The sequence below is a fragment of the Cavia porcellus genome, unplaced genomic scaffold (assembly GCF_034190915.1).
Source record: "Cavia porcellus strain 051 isolate PalLab524CR breed Dunkin Hartley unplaced genomic scaffold, mCavPor4.1 scaffold_8, whole genome shotgun sequence".
Taxonomy (NCBI): Eukaryota; Metazoa; Chordata; class Mammalia; order Rodentia; family Caviidae; genus Cavia; species Cavia porcellus.
Window position 1 is genome coordinate 46832609 of NW_026947491.1, and position 21572 is coordinate 46854180.

At 32.9% G+C, this 21572-nt stretch overlaps 2 protein-coding genes across 3 annotated transcripts; one reads left to right on the forward strand and one right to left on the reverse strand.

Annotated features, from left to right (window-relative positions):
* Positions 1 to 1254: 1254 nt before the first annotated feature.
* On the forward strand, positions 1255 to 11389 carry LOC100717397 (olfactory receptor 6C1-like). The gene is made up of 2 exons (XM_003476004.3): positions 1255 to 2151; positions 11372 to 11389. The coding sequence occupies exons 1-2, from the start codon at positions 1255 to 1257 to the stop codon at positions 11387 to 11389; spliced, it is 915 nt and encodes a 304-aa protein (XP_003476052.3).
* Positions 11390 to 13007: 1618 nt separating this feature from the next.
* On the reverse strand, positions 13008 to 20673 carry LOC100717121 (olfactory receptor 6C74-like). Of its 2 annotated transcripts, XM_013159046.1 has the most exons (2): positions 19741 to 20658; positions 13008 to 13016 (listed from the first exon to the last, which is right to left on the reverse strand). In XM_013159046.1, exons 1-2 carry the CDS (start codon positions 20656 to 20658, stop codon positions 13008 to 13010), a joined length of 927 nt encoding a protein of 308 aa, XP_013014500.1. The 2 variants fall into 2 exon arrangements, with proteins under 2 accessions (XP_013014500.1, XP_003476051.2); XM_003476003.3 differs by lacking the exon at positions 13008 to 13016 and having other exon boundaries at positions 19720 to 20673.
* Positions 20674 to 21572: the final 899 nt, after the last annotated feature.

Genomic DNA, 21572 nt, shown 5'->3' on the forward strand with positions numbered 1-21572 from the left:
TTTTTTTTTTGTGGGGGGGAGGCATACCAGGGATCGAACTTATGATTTCACACTTGCCAGGCAAGCCCTTATACCACTGAGCTAAATCGTCGGCCAGGGATATCTGATTTCTTACATGGGAGTAATAGGAGCTGAAAAACTGTGGCATGTTTGTTAAAATTTCCAGATGACTAAGGAAAGTACAATCATTTAAAAAATAATATCTTTCCTCTGTTTGATACTTTTCAGTGTAATTAAACTTTTGCATGAAGTGTTGATGTGTGGAGACCAAAGGACTGAAACAAAGGTGATTCTTTCTGAGAAGAATTTAAAGGTAAGAGGCAGTATTTGGAGAGAGAAATATTTTCTTATAAACTTCTTTTTAGTAACTTCAAGGTGGAGGATAGCAATGTATTATTTTTCATCATTGACATTTAATGTATAATCAGTAGAGTGTAATTTGATATTTCCACAGAATGCATGGTCATATTTAGCCAGCTTTCTCCCACCAATCATTCATACTGCCTATTAATCCTATTCTACTTTCAGGATAAGTTTTTAGTTTTCACATACAAGAGAAAACAAGCAAAACCTGTCTTTTGGTGTCTGGCTTTATTATTTAATATAATGTCTTTCAGTTCCATCCATTTTGTAGCAAATTGCAAAATGTTTGTCATGAATAATACTTTAATTTGTGTATATACTACATTTTCTTTATCCATTAAGCTTTCAGTAGACAAGTAAGCTGATTTAATATTTTGGATCAGTTGAGTAGTTCTACAACAAATTTGGGCATACAGATATTTCTTTTCTATGCTGATTTCATTTCTTTTGGAAACACACAAAGGAATAGGATAATTGCATCATGTGTTATTCCTACTTTTAAATTTCTTGTGAACCATCATATTCTTCTTCACAAGGGCTATACAAATTTGCACTATAACCAATAATGTTTGAGGTAATTTTTCTCAATATTTTGGCCAGAATTTGGTATTTTTCTTTTTAGCAATACATTATCTAACTGGAGTGAGGTAGTATGGTCTTGGAGTTTAGAAAGTAAACTCTTCTTTAACATGATTTATCTACAGAGTCTTATACTGCAAGAACAGAAATTAAAGGATTATAGTCATTATCATATAACTTTAAATTTCTCTGCGATGTGGACATGCACACTATTTGAGCACAATTCAAGCTCCATGCTTGTATACTGATTACAAGAAAAGCCTGTTCTATCGACTATAGATTCAGAAAGAGAAAAATATCAGCAACTAAAGAATGAAAAACCATTCAGAAATTACAGAGTTTATCCTCTTGGGGTTATCTGATGACCCGAATCTTCAAGCTGTCATCTTTGTGTTTCTATTTATGACCTATATGCTCAGCATCACTGGGAACCTGACCATTATCAGCCTTACGCTGCTAGATTCCCACCTCCAGACCCCCATGTATTTCTTCCTGAGGAATTTCTCCTTATTAGAAATTTCATTTACAACTGTCACAATTCCTAAATTTCTGGGTACCATCGTTTCAGGAATTAAAACCATTTCCTTTAATGACTGTATAGCTCAATTATTCTTTTTCATTCTGCTGGGAGTCACAGAATTTTACCTTCTGGCTGCCATGTCCTATGATCGTTATATTGCCATCTGCAAGCCTCTGCATTACATGACCATCATGAATCCAAAAGTCTGTATGATGCTTGTCTTTGCTTCCTGGCTGATTTCATTCTTGATCATCTTCCCTGCACTCATGTTGCTCTTACAACTTGATTACTGTAGATCCAATATTATAGACCATTTTACTTGTGATTATTTTCCCCTGCTGCAACTTTCTTGTTCAGACACAAAATTTCTAGAGACAATGGGGTTTTCCTGTGCTGTGTTTACGCTCATGTTCACTTTGGCATTAATATTCTTGTCCTACATATATATTGTCAGAACAATTTTGAAATTTCCTTCTACTTCCCAGAGGGCAAAGGCCTTCTCTACATGCTCATCACATATGATTGTGATTTCCATCTCATATGGCAGCTGCATTTTTATGTATATTAAGCCTTCTGCAGGAGAAAGAGCATCTTTGAGCAAGGGGGTTGCTGTGCTTAATACTTCAGTAGCCCCCATGCTGAACCCCTTTATTTATAGCCTGAGAAATCAGCAAGTCAAACGAGCCTTTGTGAACATGTTGAAGAAGACTGTGTTTTTCTCAAGTGCATAAAATAAAATGAGTTAAGGACCTGTTGAAAGGAAATTGAAAAGCAAGAAGTATCAGGAGCGCTTTGAAGTCAATTTGGTCATCATCATCCTTGTCCACTCCTCTCATTTGCTAACATTTTGAAATAATATTTTTTTTTTGTCTTTTTCATTTTTATCGGTACCAGGGATTGAACTCACGACCGCCTGCTTGCAAGGCAGGTGCTTATGCCGCTGAGCTAAATTCCCAGCCCCTGAAATAATATTTGTGATGTATTTCTGTACAATTTACTTTTCATGTGTTTCTGACATTCCATTTTTTGAGACTTGTTACTTAAAAGTTTTGAACAGTACAATTTTATAAATGAAATTGTATCGAGTTTTGTTGGGAAAAAAAACTTCTAAAAATAGCACAAATTATATCCAGAAACAGAAGATAAATTTTATAAATATTGATATATTTTACTTACTAAACACCAAAAATATAATTTTAAGATGTTTTAGAAATGTATTTTACTCTCTGCAATGTCTCTAGAAACTCACTTTAAATAACAAATAATTGTATAAAACGTATTGGTCACCTAAAAGGAGTTGGTGAACACTTTGAGGAGAAGTGAGAAAGCAGAGATCCAGAAGCTTAAGCAAAATATCCACAAGGTCCAGCTCAAGACAAAACACACATTGGAGTTTAGGTTATTACATGACTGTAAAACTTTTTTTTCTTTTTAATACATCTCACTTACAGAGAAGTATCCAGTTCCAAGTCAAAGACTAAGTAGACAGTAGGGTTGCATCATTACAAACACAATTGCTAATAATTGAGTTACAATATTGAAAATGGCTTACTGGAATTATTAAAATGAAGCAATATCTACTGTTTTAATTCATTCATTTTCAGGGAAATTTCAACTTTTTGAAGTTAAAATGCAGTATTTCAAATATTACAATTCAACTGCCTCATTTGTGAACTCTTCGGGAGCAAATATGTAGGTCGAGGCTATTAACTCTGATTTTTATTTTTGTGATTTGCAGCACTCTAAACTTACAATTAATGAGAGTAGTGTGTGTTTATACTTGCTTCACAGCAAGACTAAAAATGTCTCCTTGAGGAAAAGCTATTTTCTTGACTACTCTGTTTTCAGCTTTTCTTTCTCTCCCATGCTCGGCTGAACATTAAGTATCCTCTAATGGCCAGTGTTTTCTTAAAATAAAAACATTCTGTGAAAACGCCTCTTCCCTTCATTAACTCAGAACTAATATGAGTAATTGATTCATAAATATATATCAGATAACAATAAAATTTGCTTACTTCTCTAAGATGTTGACTCCAAAGTTGTATGTGAAATTAAGCTATTGTTATTGTAAAAGTAAATTATTTTTGCTGTTAATAAATAAATATGCAGGAAAAGGAAATAACAAAATTATCACTCAGAGATACACTCTGATGACATTTTTTGTGACTTTGTTATTATTTTTCTATCCATATGCGTGTCCTGAAATATGTTTAAGTGCATATCTTATACACTTACATATTCATCTATATCTGAATTAATTAGTATGATAAGATTTTATTTCATCTTTGGAATTTTATTATGTGAGGAAGGTCTCTGTTAACTTGTTGCAGTTTGTGGCACTAAATTTCCACTTAGAAAAAATTGTTTCAAAACATTATTTTAAGCTTGTGGCTTGGTTTCCAATGAATGATTATTATTATTAATAGTTCTAGTTTGGTTTCACATGAATAATTGCTATTACCAATAATTTTGTGATGTTGATTTAGGTACATAGATACGTTTTAATAGTCATCTAATATCCTGTTTAAGTTGTATTAGAAAAATAAATTCCTCTGGCAAATGAAAAAAATTTTTGGTCACTATAATATAATATTTTCATATGATTTTTCTGTTGATAAAGAATCATTGTCATTAATCATAAACTTTAGGTGAAGTGTTAAATATACATTTATATTTAATTCACAGTAATCTCTCAATACACACATACCACATACACACTGCAAAAATTAGTAATGAAACAGACATTAGGCATCAGAGATATTTTTCTGAAATTCATTCACACTGTGTTTCAAACTAGCCCAAAACTTGATAAGGGTAATATATTAGAAAAATCCTATGCAAATGTATATATGTTTTTAATGCATTATCCACATACATGTTTTGAATATATTATCTTTCACAAGTTTTGGACTAGTTTAGGTATATATTACATACCTAAACAAAGTCATTTACTTTTTGAATACAATAACACGAGATACAGTCACATTTGCAAGTTTTTAGAAACATGATATTATGTGATTAAACTGTGGGCACATCTGCTCTACACAGATTTCTAGAATTTATTCAACTTGCATAACTGAAAATTATGCACTTTGAATAATAATTATTTTTCCCTTTTGCTAACTTCATGGAAATTGTCAATCTCCCTTATGGTGCTAGGAGTTGGACTATTCAGGCACTTGTCATACACAAAATTACTCAGTGTATGCCCTTTCGTGGCTGACTTAATTAAGTTAATACAATGTTATCCAGGTTTATTTACAATGTACATTATTGTAAAATTACTATTTCTTTACGATTGAATTGTATTCTGTATATATGGCCTTTCCTTATCCATTCATGCTTCAATGGTTGTTAAGATTTTTTTTCCATATTTTGGCTACTGAGAATCATGTTATAATGACATAAGCATGGCAATATTTCCCTATATGAAACTGATTACAAAGTTTTGAGGGTAGATAACACAAATGTGAAATTTCTTTTTCTTAAGTTAGTTATATTTTAATTAAAAAAACCTTCCATAGTACTGTGCCATTTAACATTCTCACCAACAGTATGCAATAGTTCAAATTTCTCCATATCTTTACAAATAGTTTTTACATTGTTTCCTGGATAATAAATATCCTAACAAAAATGAGATATTTTATTGTAGCTTTGATTTAAATTTTCCTGATAATTAGTGATGTTGAGTATCTTTTCATGAACTTGTTGGCTATTTTATACCTCTTTAGACAAAAATGCATTCAGTAGTTTTCTGGATACCTTGAGTAATTTATCTTTATTCTCTTTAGTTGACTATTTATTTTATAATTGGCTGTGTAGCAGGCACCTGCTCGGTATATAATATGAAATCCAAGGTAAATATTCATATAAACTGGATGGAAGTACTGATAGCAACACAGATGATGAATTCTGTCTTGGTCCACTTAAAAGTATTCTCTCCATTCAGCAGAAAGGATTAACCATTTTAAAATCTTGATTAATAGATTATTTCTAGTTTAGTTAAAAAACACATCAATGAATAATATTGTGCATATGTATTTTGATAATACATATTTATAAAACATAGTTTTTATAGTGTTCAAGGTATCGTACAGAATAGATTGCTAAAATTGAAATTACTGATAATTGAAATAAATCCTATACATATTTTATTAACTATTGCTAAATTATTCCCTCTGTGTATTCTATCAATTTCCACCAAGTCTTAACAACATCTGAAAGAAAAGTGTGTTTTACAGTTTAAAAATAATGTTGACTATCTCATGTGTAATATATTATGAACTGAAAAGCTGACAACATGTATTTGCACATTTGTGAATTGTTTTCACCATTCACTTATTCAATTTTTAGAATTTTTCTGTATTTATACATACATTTGAAATGTTCATCATACCAGTAATATAATTTTCTCAACAGTACTACATGTAACAAAAATATATATTTTATCTTACTTAACAGTGATGTATGAGTTTGTTAATGAACTGTTTTCTCCACTTTCTGATTTTTGTGTGCTCAAAATTGTCAATCTTTTGCTTTTATTTTATTTTTTTACTCTGCTTGGATTTATGGCAAAATTTAGAATCTTTTTCTTGTATCCAATTAGAAAAGATGCTTTACTAAATTTTCATTTAATACTGTTCAGTTTTATTTTACCTTTATATTCCTAATCCACTTAGAGCTTTTTTTTACATATGGTATAAGAAATGACTTTAAATTGAATTTTTGTGCTGAATTGCTTACTGATTTCTAAGTAATAATTATTTTAAGGGTCCATTTTTATCCCTATTTTTGTCATTATTGTCATATACATAATTCCACATATAATTGAGTATATATCTGGAAATTTTACTATTTGACTTTATAAGACCCCTAATACATCTGTAGCTTGGCATTATCTTACAGAACTTTTGCTGTGTGTCTCAATGTTTTTTTGTAGTTTTCCCTTGTAACTCTTAGTGTTTTCTTATGTCAATACTATGTAATCATTTTTACACATATAGCATAATATCAACTAACATTACGTAGAAAAAACAGCTGGTTTGTATTTATAATTAATACTTGTAATAAGTGAGAGCTTTCATATTTTTTGAAGAATTCTGTTTAAAGAGAAAGAATGGTGTGTTTCTTCTTTTCTATTGTAAAAGGTGTACAAAATATTGACTAAACAAAGCTTTGGTTTTTTGAAAATATATAATCGGCAAACCCACATCTAATCTGTTAATCAATGCGAAGGTACACGCACAAGGCCTCAGTGCTATAGTTCAGGGGTGGGACCTGTTAGATACGTGGGTCTCAGAGGATGTGAACTCTTCCCCGCCAGGTGCAAGTTCTAGCAGTACCACATTCCAGGGACACATCACAGGTAGCTGCTTGTATCCCAGAGATTCTGAATCCCACACAGACAAGCAAAAGGCACTGTGTCACACTCTTGTGTGTCCTACTAGCTGCATGGTAAATCTGAACACTGCCCAGCCCACAGTCCCATTTCAACCCAGTGCAATCCATCAAGGAAATGCATGGCTAGCCTCACAGGTCACAAAGCACAAGGCTCTGGCACCATAGTTCATGGATGTATTACAGTTAACCAAGGGCATATCAGAGGATTGGAACCCTGCACAGTGTAGCATTTTAGTGCAATCCATTAAGAGGTTGAATGGCCACACAGGTCCCAGAGGAAAAAATGACAAAATGAAAAAGCAAGATGCAGTCTCACTTCTCCAGCCTACTGAAAATAAACCCAGGAGACATTAAAATAGAAGACAGAAAGCCACACAACTGAACTTTTGGAAATTATAGCAATCAAGTAAAGAAAAATTCCATAAAGCTGTAGAGGACATCAGATCAGAAATAATTTTCAGGAAAAAATAAATAATAAATATTATGAAAGAAATGTTGAATGTGTATATAGAATAGAGGAACTTAAGAAACTGATGGAAACCTTGAATGAACAATATAAGAAAGAATTAGAATACATGAAACTGATTCAAAGGGATATCCAGGAAATTTAAAATTCCACTGAAAGCTGGAAAAACTGCTTGAATGAAGCTGAAGACAGACTTTCAGACTTTGAAGACAGGATAAAACCTTATCATCATGAAAGACAAAAATCTCTTAAAATTGCAAGGAACCATGAAACAACAATTCAACAGCTGCAAGAAGATGCAAATAGAAACAATATAAGATTGATAACTGTCAACAAAAAAAGCAGGGGCCAACACAAATGACATGTCTATTGACAGATATAAGATAAGAACATTTTCCAAACATGGGAAAAGAATCTGATATACAGATAAATGATGCATATAGAACCTCAATTAGCCATAAATAAAATAAATCTTCACCAACTCATATAATAATTAGGATCTCAGAAATTCAGCACAAGAACAGAATGCTAAAAGCTCTCAGAGAAAAGAAACAGATTATCTATTAAGTAAGCCTATCAGAATCATGGAAGACTTTTCAACACAAATCTTCAAGTGAAAAGAAATGCTTGGAATGAAGTGTTTCAAGTCCTGAAAAAAAGAACTTCCAGCCCAGATTGATGTACCCTGCAGAACTTTTTGAAAATTGCTGGAGCAATAAGATTCTTCCATTACAAAGAAAAACTGAAGAAATTAATGACCCCCAAAACAACACCAATATATGCACCCAATATGGAACACCCAACTATGTAAGACAGATTTTAATAGATACAAAATATCAAAATAAACAACAATATAGTTGTGATGGGGGGCATTAACACTCCATTGTCACAAAGAGACAGATCAACCAACCAAAAAATCTGCAAGGAAATAATAGAACTGAATCAAACTTCGGAACAAATGTACCTAGTAGATCTGTACTGTGTGCTTCATTCAATAATATCAGAATAAACATACTTCTAAACTACACATGTATCTTTCTCTAAAATGGATCATATACTAACCCATATATCATTAAGTGAAGGTAAAATAACTCAAATGATCCCATGCATATTATCTGACCACAGGGGAATAAAATTAGAAATTAAGGGCAAAATAACCACACAAGAAAGCCTTATGCACATGGAAATTAAATAACACTCTTCTAAATAACCAGGAGTCACAGAAGAAATTAAACAATTTCCACAATCAAAAAATGAAAAAAAAAAAACAAAAAACAAAAAACAAAAACAACTTACCAGAATCTGTGGAGCACAATGAAAGAAGTCCTCAGAGGGAAATTTATAACAGTGAACTATCACCGTAGGAAACTGGAATGATCACAAATAAACAACCTAATGTTGCATCTCAAACTTATAGAAAAAGAAATCAAGTCAAGGCCAAAGCTCAAAGAAGGTAGCAAATTATAAAGATCAGAGTAAAAATTAATGCAGTTAAAACTAAAAAATAATAGAAAGAGTTAATGAATCAAAGGGTTGATTCTTTGAAGAATAAATAAAATTCATAAGCTCCTAGCCAACCTTATCAAAAAGAGGAAAGAAAAAGCTCAAATCTCTACTGTAAGAAACGAAAAGGGTAAGATAAGTACAGATTTTGTGGAAATACAGAAGACTATCAATACTTACTTAAAAACTTTTACTCTCATCAATTCAGTAACAGAAGAAATTGACAGATTCCTAAAACATATGGAATACCAAAGCTGAATCAAGAAGATGTAAACTGCTGAATAACCCAATTTCAATTAATGAAATTGAAAAGGTAATAAAAAGACGGCAACAAAGAAAATCCCAGGTCTGATAGATTCACTGCTGAATTCTACAAGAAATTTAGAGAAGACTTCCTCAGACTCTTCAAGGAAATCGAAAGGAAAGCAATTTTCCTTAACTCATTAGTGGAAGCATTATAATACCAAAAGAAGAGAAAGACCCAACCAAAAAAGAGTACTACCAGCCAGTCTTCCTAATGAACATAGACGCAAACATCTTCAATAAAATATGAGCAAACAGAATGCAACAAATCATAAGGAAGATTGTACACTACGATCAAGTGGGATTCATCCAAGAGACATAGGGGTGGTTCAACATACACAAATCAATAAACATAATACACCATATCAATAAAGCCAAAGACAAGAACCATATAGTAATATCAGTAGATACAGAAAAAGCTTTCTCAATAAACATAATACACCATATCAATAAAGCCAAAGACAAGAACCATATGGTAATATCAGTAGATGCAGAAAAAGCTTTCAACAAGAGAAGATTATACAGAAACCATTGTTCATTTTCTGTTGGTTGATTCTAAATACCCTGTAATGCTGTCATTCTCTTAAATGGTTTTACATTGTTTTGATATATTTGATGCTACAGTATACGAAGTTATACTCAAAGATTTCAAGGAAAGAGACAATATGGTAACTACTTTTATGTCAGGATTATCTTGTGGTGAAACACTATTCTGCTTAAATGGTTATGTTTTGATCTGCACTGTTTTGCTGTTACGCCCTCTTTTATCTCAATCTCCACTTCATTATTTACTTTTTTATTTTTATCCTTTTAATTAAGGGAAAAATAAATAAAAATAGCAGGATATATTATAGTAACCCACTTTGACGTTCCATTATCTTGATTTAAAGCCCTGTACTACTCTCACCATCTTGTTTTTGACTGATGTCCCCCTATTCTGTTTTGCTTGATAGTACCAGGTTCGAAAGTTTAAGCAACAGCTGTGAAGATAGTGAGATTCATTATAACGCCCATTCTCGTTGACTGTTATCTACTTTTGAAGACCTATAATGTCTCCACTGTTTTGTTCAATTTTATTATAACTGAGGATATAGGCAATTCTATTAGAGATAGCGGGAGGCATTATGGTAACCATTGTTGATCACCTTGTATTATGCTTTTACATTATCTATTATGTCCACCCTTTTGATTTGATTGACTCTGTTATGTTATGTCACATTTGGTTCTACTCCCTTCCAAAAAAGTGATAAGAACTGTGGGAGCAACAAAATCCAAAATGGGTAATTGTCATTGTACAAAAGAGAGGAAAAGAAAGTGCTCTAAACGATATAACTGCATGCATATATAAGTGTATGATAGATAATGATATCACTGAGTTTTGTTGGATCATTGAACAGAACTGTTTGCAGTCTCACTGTTGGAATGTCCACTTTACAAGCTTTAATTTTGTGACTTGAACAATTATTTCTAAGATGACAATATGTAATCCATTAACTAGTGATTTCCTACTGTTTATTTTTTTCTGTAAATCTGTATAACTTGTACCCTTTCTCTGCTTTTTTTTCTCCTTAAATAAAATTTAAAAAACAAACAAACAAACAAACAAACAAACAAATCCAACCTTCATTCTGGTAAAAACCCTACAGAAAATCAGAATAGATGGTCCTTACTTCAATCCAATAGAAGTCATGTGTTGACAAACCAACAGTCAACAACTTAATGGACAGAAACTGAAAATTTAAAATTGATTAAATGGACAAAAACTGAAAACTTTCAATCTATAATCAGGAACAAGAGAATGATGACCATTATCATCACTTCTATACGTACAGTTCTGAAAACATTAGCCAGAGCACTTACACAAGAGATAGAAATAAAGGAGTCAGTATAGGAAAGGAAGACATAAAATTATCATTAATTGCAGATGATAAGATATTCTCCATAGAAAGTCCCCAAACTCCCTGAAAGACTTCTAAATGTAGTAAAAATACAGTAATATAGCTGGATATAAGGGCAACACCCCCAAACTAATAGCATTCTAGTTCACAAACAACAAACTCACTGAGAGAGAAATAAGTGTAGCCACACCCTTCACTATAACATCCAAAAATATAAAACACTCAGGATCAATGTATCAAAGGAAGTCAAAGTTCTATACATTGAAAATTACATGACTCTAAAAAAGGAAATCAAAGAGAATTTTAGAAAATGGAAACATATTGCTTCTTCAAAGAGAGGAAAAACAAATATTGTGAAAATGGCCATTCTCCCAAAATAGTTATACAGCTTTCATGCCCTCTCAATAAAAATAGCACCAGCATAACTGACAGATCTAGAGAAACCATTCCAAAAATTCATCTGGGCCCAGCAGAGACTTAGAATATCAAAGGCAATTCTAGCCAACAAAGGCAAGGTAGCAGGCATCACAATCCCTGACTTGAAGTTTTTCAACAAAGCTACTGTTATAAAATCAGCATTAGTACTACAATTAAAACAGATTTGAGGATCAGTGGAATAGCTTTGAAGTTACAGTCACAACTAGAAACACACTCTGCCACCTCAACTTCAACAAAGGTGCCAAACATGTTAACTGGAAAAAAGATAGCCTCTTTAATAAGTGGAAAAACTGGCTTTCTATATGCCAAAAACTAAAACTAGACCCAGGACTATCACCACGCATTAAACTAAGGACAGAATTGATCAAAGGACTAAATACTAAAACAGAAACGCTAAAGCTGCTGGAAGACAACATAGGTAGAAATCTTGATGACACAGTGGTAGGTAGAGAGTTCATGAACAAATATTGAACTGCATGGGAAATGCTTCCCAGAATCAACAACTGAGATCTTGTCTATTAAGAAGTCTTTGGGGCCTGGGGATTTAGCTCAGTGGCATAAGCGCCTGCCTTGCAAGCAGGCAGTTGCTGGTACCGATAAAAAGGAAAAAGTAAAAAAAAAAAAAAAAAAAAAAAAAAAGTTTTTGCATGTCAAAAGAAATCTCAAACAGAATGAAAAGCAAATCCACAAATTGGGAAAATATTTTGACTGACTGTCCCTCAGACAAAAGGCTCTTATATAGAACATGTAAAAAATTAAAAAAATATCAGGACCCCAAATTCAAGGATTCAAACCAAAAGTGGGCATCTGAGATGGATATAAACTTATCAGATAAAGAAATACAAATGTCATATAAATAGATGAAAAAATGTTCCACAGCACTTGTCATTCCAGATATGCAAATTAAAACTTTTATTTCACTCAAGAAAAAATGACCAAGATCAAGAAATCACCCAATAACAAATTCTGGAGAGGGTGGGGGAAAAAGGAACTCTTATACTCCATTGGTGGGAGTGTTAGTTGGTGCAACCAAATCTGGAAATCAGTGTGGAGATTCATCAAAACCTGAGATTAGACACAGCAATCCTGCTTCTGGGCATTTTCTCAGAAGAACTGAAAACAACATAAAACAGTATTATATGCCCACTCATGTTTATAGCAGCACAATTTGTAATAGCCACATCTTTGAAATCACCCAAGTGCCCATCAGTGAAAGAATAGATTTTTTAAAATATGGTATTTTATACAATGGAGTACTACTCAGCTATAAAGAAAGCTTGTATCGAGGCTTTTCTAAGTAAATGGACACTATATGAGGCCATACTCGTAAGTGAAATAAATCAAACTCATATGCATAAATACCATATTGTTTTCCTAGTGTAAGAAACTGAAAGAGTAAAGATAATCCAAAATCTACAATAAATATTGTGTAAGTGTAAGTAACTGCTCAAAGAGGAAAAGTAACTGGGATAGGAAAAAGAACAAAGAAGGAAGGAAAAAGGAAAAAGACAGAAATCTGTATGTATACATATGATAACTAAAATGACTATACTACTAATTGTGTTAGTTCTTGGAAAAGAACAGTTAATACTCAGATGATTAAATTAACTTTACATGTGTATATCTGGTAATATAAGCAACTCTTTTTTTTTTTTTTTTTTTTGTCTTTTTCATTTTTATCGGTACCAGGGATCGAACTCACGATTGCCTGCTTGCAAGGTAGGTGCTTATGCCACTGAGCTAAATCCCCAGCCCCTGCAACTCTTTTGAAGGTAACAATATGTAGTATTACAATCTTTGTTAAATTCCTATCATCTTGCTTTGGAAACCAATATTGTTATTATTTTGGGTTTGTTGTTGCTGTTTGTCTCTTTTGCTTTTTGTTTTTCTGTTCTGCATGGTTTTTTTTTTTCTCTTAAATATTTAAAAATTAAGTGGCCAAGGGTTTAGCTGAAGGCATAAGTGCCTGCCTGACAAGCGTGAGGTCATGAGTCGATCCCTGGTATCACACACACACAAAGATACAATTCAAATATAATCAGGGATCAAGATGAATAATTGCAAATACACAAATATAAAATTTCATTTCAAGAACTTTGAACAAGAAGAAATACATAAATTCCTAGAAACATTCTTAGAAACATATAACCCACCAACACTAATTCAAGAATAATCAGAAAGCCTGAACAGAACAATGGTTAATAAATTAGATGAAGTAATTAAGTCCTCAACTAAGAAATAAGAGAGAAGATAGCTTTGCAGTAGAAGTCTATAAATATTCACTAAAGATCTAATACCAATTTTTATTAAACTTTTTTAAAAAGTGAGAGTAAATAACATAGTTCCAAGTTAAATTTTATGAAATCATCATCACTGGTACAAAAGACAAAATATTTTCAAATAATTTACTCACAGTAGAAAACCCAATCAGCTTTTAATAATTAATATTGTTATTAAAGTATCTGAAAAAATCTCAGAATACAATTTGTTTGTTTAGGAAACAAACAAATATTCAGACATTCCAATATCTGAATACAATAAATTTGATATAGTTGAGAAAGAGATCAGTTAGGATAGGAAATATATTTTAAAATATAAGAAATTATAATTTAAATACATCACAGAAAATTTTCAGCTTTCTGTCAAGAACTTCTTTTATTTAAACATAACCTATACTTTTTAAAGAGTCTTATATTCTAGTGTTAATGTGATTCACCCTGGCTCTAGACTTAACAAAAGTTTTGAAGTTATATTTCCATTAAGTATTTAAAAATGTAAGTTGTTTCTTAGAGGAGAAAAAAATTTTGTACTAATACATACTGACCAAAAATTGACAACTGTATCTTGAGACAAAATACAAACATGTAATAATGGAGTTTTCAAAAATAAATAACATGTTTTCAATTATTTTATTTGAGTTCCAGAAAATCAATTTAATGAATCAACAAATCACATCTGTAGACATAATCAGAGGGAGGAGGTAAATCTTTTGGCTTTATTTTCAAAGAATGACTATTACTATTAATGGTAAATAGACATGGTAGTCAGAATCACTTTTGTAGGATAGATGCCACATAGTTACTAAAAAAAATTCAGTGCTTGAATGAAGTAGCATGCAGAACTAACTGCTGTGAAATGACAAATAATATTCTTAAAAAATAATACTTGAACTGGGTTCTCAGTAAACCCAGGACAGAGTTGATAATATTTATACTTTTTAGAATGGTTCCGTGAGAGTTAAAAGAGGAAATTTAACATGAGCAGTATGTTTTGAGCAAACTGATTCTCACGTCTAACAAAATCAGAACTAGTGAGTCTCTAGGTAGCATTTACTTTTATTATGTAGTCTCACAATGCTTGGCACTTATTTTTATTTTCTACACTGGTAACATTTTTTTTTAACTTTTTATCAGTACCGTGGATCAAACTCATGACCGCCTGCTTGCAAGATAGGTGCTTATGCCACTGAGCTAAATCCCCAGCCCTACACTGGCAACATTTCTAAAATTTAGAGCATGTTTTAGGATTATTACATGTACTTTATCAAAATGCAAAATGAGAGTTTTCCAAAGGATGGCAAGATAGATAACAACTGGTTACAGAAGCTCCCTGAGTTAGTCCACTTAGAATTCAACATAATACAGAGTGGGGAGCCCCAAACAGAGGGAGATGAATTCTCTCATCCCAAGAAGAAATTAAGGTGACTTGTCGACCATCCGAGGTCCTGTGGCTACTGGCTGAGGTCCTGCCATGCCTTGCCAGGGTCCTGCTGCAACTTGCAGGGGCCTCGCCCTGACTGGCCAAGGTCCCACCGTGACCTGCCGGGGTCTCCTTGCAACTTGCCTAGCCATTCAAGGTCCCACCACTTCAACTTACTGGAGGCACAGTTACATTGAGTTTGAGGGTCAGTGAGCCCCACAGAGAGGTGAGTTGCTGGGGAGCCTACATCGACCTGTGGTGAGTGATGGGAGTGAAGCCATTCCATAAATAGGGGGGCTCTGGCAGATGACATTCTGGGACTGGGCAGGATGGCAAGTACAAAGGACAGGAGTGACTTCAGTCAATTGTTCCCTTCCTGAACAGGATTGGTAGAGTGAGCTAGGCCTGAGTTATGTGACCCGGCTGAGACCCAATAGGTTATCTGAGGTCAAGTCTCTGCAGTGGTGGCACACACTAAGCATACTGGCCCAGTGGGGCCTCGGAGTTTTGGCTGGTCTGGAGGGGAGGTGGCACAAAGTAATACAGTAGTGCAGGCCACAGAAGCTTGACTGATCTGGAGGGGAGGGGCTGGCATTTGCTGTCCCTGTCTGCAACTCACTAGCACACTGCAGTGTGAAAGGTCATCTAGCCAGTGCACTTCAGAAGAATTGTAACCAACAAAGAAAGAAACTGGGACCTCCTGGGAGAAGTAAAAAAGATGGGAAGAGGAAGCAATAACAAAAGTACCGAGACCACAACCCTGAGAACACTGACTCAGAACAGGTAAATACAAAGGAGAATGAGAACTGCAAACATGCATATCAGACACACCACCAGTGGACATAAAGAGATATATTTGGAACCTCACAGATAAGTTTAAACATGAAATATTTAGCCAAATAAAGCAAGATATAAGAAGATTAATAAAAGAGATACTAAGCACCCCTCAAGCAGACACAGATGGAAGAAAGGAGGAACTCAAACACAGGAGAGAACCATTTGGTGAAGAATATAAACAAAATATAGAATACATGAAGCAGATTCAAAGAGATCACCAGGAAATTAAAAACTCAATGGAAAGATGGCAAATCAGCTTGAAAGAGACTAATGATAGATTATCCAAACTGGAGGACAATTTTGCAATGTGAGAGTATGAAAGGGAAAAATTTTAAAAAATAACAAGGAAAGAAGCCGTAACAATACACAGGCTAGAAGATGTCAAAAGGTTCTATAACTTGAGAATAAAGAATGTAAATGAAGAAGCTGGGATACAAACAAAGGAACTACAAAGATTATTCACAAAAATAGTTGAGGAAAACTTCCCAAACATAGGAAAAGGAAATGCTATATTGATATATGAGGCATACAGAATTTTAGCCACCTACAACCAAAACAGAGCTACACCCAGCAGAAAATAATCAAGATCCTAGAAATTCAATATAAGAACAGAATATTAAAAGCTGTTAGAGACAAGAAACAGATCACCTACAGAGGAAGGCCCTTCAGATAATGGCAGATTTCTTGACACAAACCATCAAGTCAAGAAGAGCCTGGAGTGAAATATTCCAAGCCATGAAAGAAAATAACCTCCGTCCCAGATTGATACACTCTGATTAACTGTCTCTAGAAATTAATGGAGAAACAAGATGCTTCCAAAACACAGAGGAACTTGGGAAATTTGCAACCACCAATCCAACACTACAGAGAATACTCCATGGCATTCTAGAGAGAGAGAAAAGTACTGGGACTCCAGGAACAGTGGCAGAGAGGCCTCAATGAATGGAGCAAAAAGCAGAATGAAGAAGATAAGCAGACAACTAATGGCAAAAAAAAGAGCATAATAGAAATGAGGCAGAGAAGATTTTATTCAAAGCTGATATAACTGATAGTCTGAGAGTATAGGCACCTACACTGAAGATGACAAGACTCAATGATACACATTCTGGTTTGATAACTGTTGGTTTTTGAAGTTCTATACTATATACAAGGTTGTGTTTTTATTAATACTGTTATGTAGTGACATATTCAATTATACTATGTCTGGTGATATAGCCAATTTATTGGAGATAACAAAAGAGAACCCAGGAACTATGGTAGAATGATTTGTACAATGGTCTTTTTTTTTTTTTTTGTCTTTTTCCTTTTTTATTGGTACCAGGGATCGAACTCATGGCTGCATGCTTGCAAGGCAGGTGCTTATGCTGCTGAGATAAATCCCCAGTCCTGTACAATGGTCTTATATGTTTATTTCATTTCATGTGTTTATAGGAATATGGTTTTTGTTTGTTTGTTTTGCTTTGCTTTGTTTTGTTTCTCCCTCTGATATAGTAAGGATAGAAATACATGTTAAGACTCATGCATGTGTAGAATTTATAAACAGTGCATAAGAACTGATCATATGACACATGATGAAATGAACAGATACTTTGAAGAAAAAGAGACACTAAAATACCCAGTGCTGATCCTGGAGTGTCATAATGTGAAACCCAGAAATAGTATTATTCTTTGTTCAGAGTGGTATTAGCCTGCTTGGGTTTATTCAATCTCAACATAATTGAAGAGATAGATAACTGCATGTATGTTTAAGTATATAGGGTTGATAATCATATTTCTAAGTTTTTGTTGGATAGTTGAACAGAATTGGTTGCAATCTCACTGTTTGAATCCTCTCTTTATAAGCTCCACTTTAGTATCTTGAATAACTATTTGTAAGAAGACAATCTGTAATCATCAACTAGTGATTTCTTACTGTTTATTTTTTCTTTGAAATTACGTATCATTTCTGTTTTCTGTTTCATTTAGTCTTTCTTTAAACTAAATTTAAAAAAAGACACTACACTACCCAGTGCTGATCATAGAATATCATGATGTGAAATCCAGCAATACTATTGTTCTTTGTTCAGAATGATTTTAACCTACTTTAGTTTGTTCACTCTAAACATAATTGAAGATATGGATAACTGCTTGTATGTTTAAGTGTATAGGATTGACAACCATATTACTAACTTTTTGTTGGACGATAGAACAGAACTGTTTGTAGTCTCGCTGTTTGAATTCTCACTTTACATGTTCCATTGTTTTATCATAAACAATTATTTGTAAAATGATGATACGTAAACATCAACTAGTGATTTCTCACTTTATTTTTTCTGTGAACGTATGTATTTATTTCTACCTATTTTCTGTTTTGTTTAATCTTTCTTTAACTAAAATTTTAAAAATGCAAAATGAATTACAAGAAAAGATACAATCAATTGTTGAAATAACTCTTCTACTTAAAATCATATTCTAACTGAATTCAAAAGAAATGTATAATTTTCTCCTGTATATAGTAAGAGAGACATTTCTTTTAGGTTTATTTTATTCTGTTCCAACAAGGAATACATTTTTAAAGACATTTTCTTCCAAAATAGGATTGCAGATCCAAAATAATGGAAAAAATAATTACACGGTCTCACACATATTTATTGTAAAACATTCATGAAATACAATATGTATTTGCAAAAAATATTTTATTGTATTTCATTTTTTACATTCTCAGAAAAATTGATACTGATCTACATCTGGAGAATTCTTTAAAGAAAATAATGGGATTCATTAATTTTCCCAGTTTTACTATGAGATATCTATAAATGTGTATTTATACATGTATATATACACATATATTTACAGTTAAGATAAACATGGAGATCTCATATGTACAACAGATAAATAATATTTGAAAAGAATAAATATGACTTACTAGTATTTTATTTCTAATAATCATTCACAGATTTTTCCAATTATTTTCAGGAATATCCTAAATTATTTAAGAGAACATTAGAGAACATCCGGAATTTGAGAACATCAATTAAGTACTTCACTTCATTATAAACTTTCAAAGTAAACCAAAAACATTAACACATTTTCTTTTAACTATGATTATTTGTAATGTACTTCTATCACATAGCAATAAATTACTATTTCTACAAAATCTAGTATAAAATCAACAATCACATTTTGTTAGCATAACATTTCAAATATGAAAAATAAAATGTAGTTAAATGTTGTCATGTCTTTATTTCATTTCTCTAAATAGAATACACACAAATAAACCAACAATAGTGAACATTTTAGAGCTTTCAATGATGCAAAGAGACTGGTAGGGCAAAAATGCTACACCACTGAAATGGGCAATGTAGTGAAAAGAAAAATATATATTAGCTTTAAGTATCTAACAAACCAAAAATGCAGGTTAATATAATAACTTTTTATGATACAAAAGATGTGATTTCTAATAAAATTATTTTACAATCATGACTAACTGGAACTTATAAATGACAAAGAACACATACTAAAAACTTAGCCTAAAGATCTTCAGATGGAAAAACAAGATGATAACTAGAAAAAAAAATACATTTACTAAAGAATTAGAAATTACCTTCACTGGAACAAATATTTTTGAGAAAAAAATTAGTTAAAAACAAGTAGAAGTGAATATCAAATTATCAAAGAATTGGAAGAAAAAAGAAAAAGAGGGAAGTATTCCTTTATGTAATGAAATAGAAAAATCATTTGCTGGAGAAACTGACAACCCTACGAACCAAATCAACAAAGGCTTTTTTCACTTGCTGATTTCGCAAGGTATAGATGAAAGGGTTCAAAAGTGGAGCCACTGAGGTATTGAGAACTGAAATTCCTTTGGAAAAAGATATTCTTTCTTTGGTTGATGGCTTCACATACATGAAGATGCAGCTGCCATATGAAAGAGATATTACAATCATATGAGAAGAACATGTGGAAAATGCCTTTTTCCTCTGACTGGTTGAAGGGATTTTTAAAATTGTAAGGGCAATAAGCATGTAGGATATTATTACCATTATCAGTGTGACCAAGAGTGTCACCAAAGCTGAGACGAACCCCATGGTCTCCAGCAGGTGAGTGTCTGTGCAGGAGATCTGCAGGAGAGGGGTGGTGTCACAGTAGAAATGGTCCACAATGTTGGAGGCACAGAATTCAAGATTCAGGTCTAAGAGCAGTGGTGGGAAGATGACAAAAAAGCCAGCAAGCCAACAACTGAGGAGAAGCTGTATGCAGATTTTGCTGTTCATGATGGTTGTGTAATGCAGGGGCTTACAGATGGCCACATAGCGGTCATAGGACATAGCCGCCAGCAGATAAAACTCTGATGCTCCAAGTAGGAATGCAAAAAACACTTGAGTAACACAACTGTTATAAGAAATAGTTTTATCCCCAGTTGCCATAATAACTAGAAACTTAGGTATGCATGTGGTAGTGTAGGAAATTTCTAAGAAAGAAAAATTCCTAAGGAAAAAACACATAGGAGTATTTAGATGAATGTCCACCAGGGTGAGTGTGATGATTATGAGATTGCCTGTGATGCTGAGCAAATAGGTTAGCAGCAGGAAGACAAACAACACAACTTTCAATTCTGGGTCTTCAGTCAAGCCTGCCAAGATGAACATTGTCACTCTTGTATGGTTTCCCATTATGTTATTTGAATTTATAAGGTCTGAATAGAAAAACAAGTAACAAATACATACAGAAAAATGCCAGTGATAACTAGGGTGGAAGTCAGTGTTAACAATAATAGAGTGGTCTCTTAGGAAAAAATTTGTATTTTCCTAGTCATTGGACAACACAACATATTAATTTGTAATTCTACTAGAAAATGATCTGTGTTTTATGAAAACATGAAAAATTTATTGAAAAATTAGAGGGAAATTAAAGTTACTTGCAAACAGGAAAATATTTTTCTTTCTTGATGATACATAACAGTGGTTATGATGTATCATTTTCAGGTTCAATTAAAATACTTGAAGAAAACCATAGAGATTTCTAATAGAAAAGCAAGTGAGAGTTGTTATTGGATAGCTATCAATACATATCGTGCATTCAGAATACAGCAACCACTTATACAGCCACACAGACAATCAGTCCTGCTTAACACACAGGGTAGAATAACTACCCTTTTACTCAACTAATGAAGTTGAAATCCCTCATTTTCATCTCATGTAATTTCCTGGTTGAGATTCAATGTCAAGTTAGTGACAACCAAGCATACGATGTAATTTCATTTATTCTTTTTATTAATATTTTCACTGATTCAATCTCTGTTGTCACATTACTTCTTCCACCTGTACCACAAAAACAGATGACAAAGGAGTCTGATGACTGTCAGTGGGTATACTCATACACTGCAGCTTTCTTTTGAGGTTTTGGCTGATAGAATGGACTAAGTAAGGTTTGGTACAATACAGAGATACCAACATAAAGAGAGATACATAAATATAGTTTGAGAAACTTGTATGATGTGGAGGAAGCAAAGATAAAGCTGCATACAATCCTCGAGAGATAAGTAGGACTCTTAGATGTAGGATAATGAGCTTAATTGAAAAATTTA

Coding starts and splice junctions, on each gene's coding strand:
- LOC100717397 (XM_003476004.3), top strand. CDS start 1,255: ATGAAAAACCATTCAGAAATTACAGAGTTTATCCTCTTGGGGTTATCT.
- LOC100717121 (XM_003476003.3), bottom strand. CDS start 20,658: ATGGGAAACCATACAAGAGTGACAATGTTCATCTTGGCAGGCTTGACT.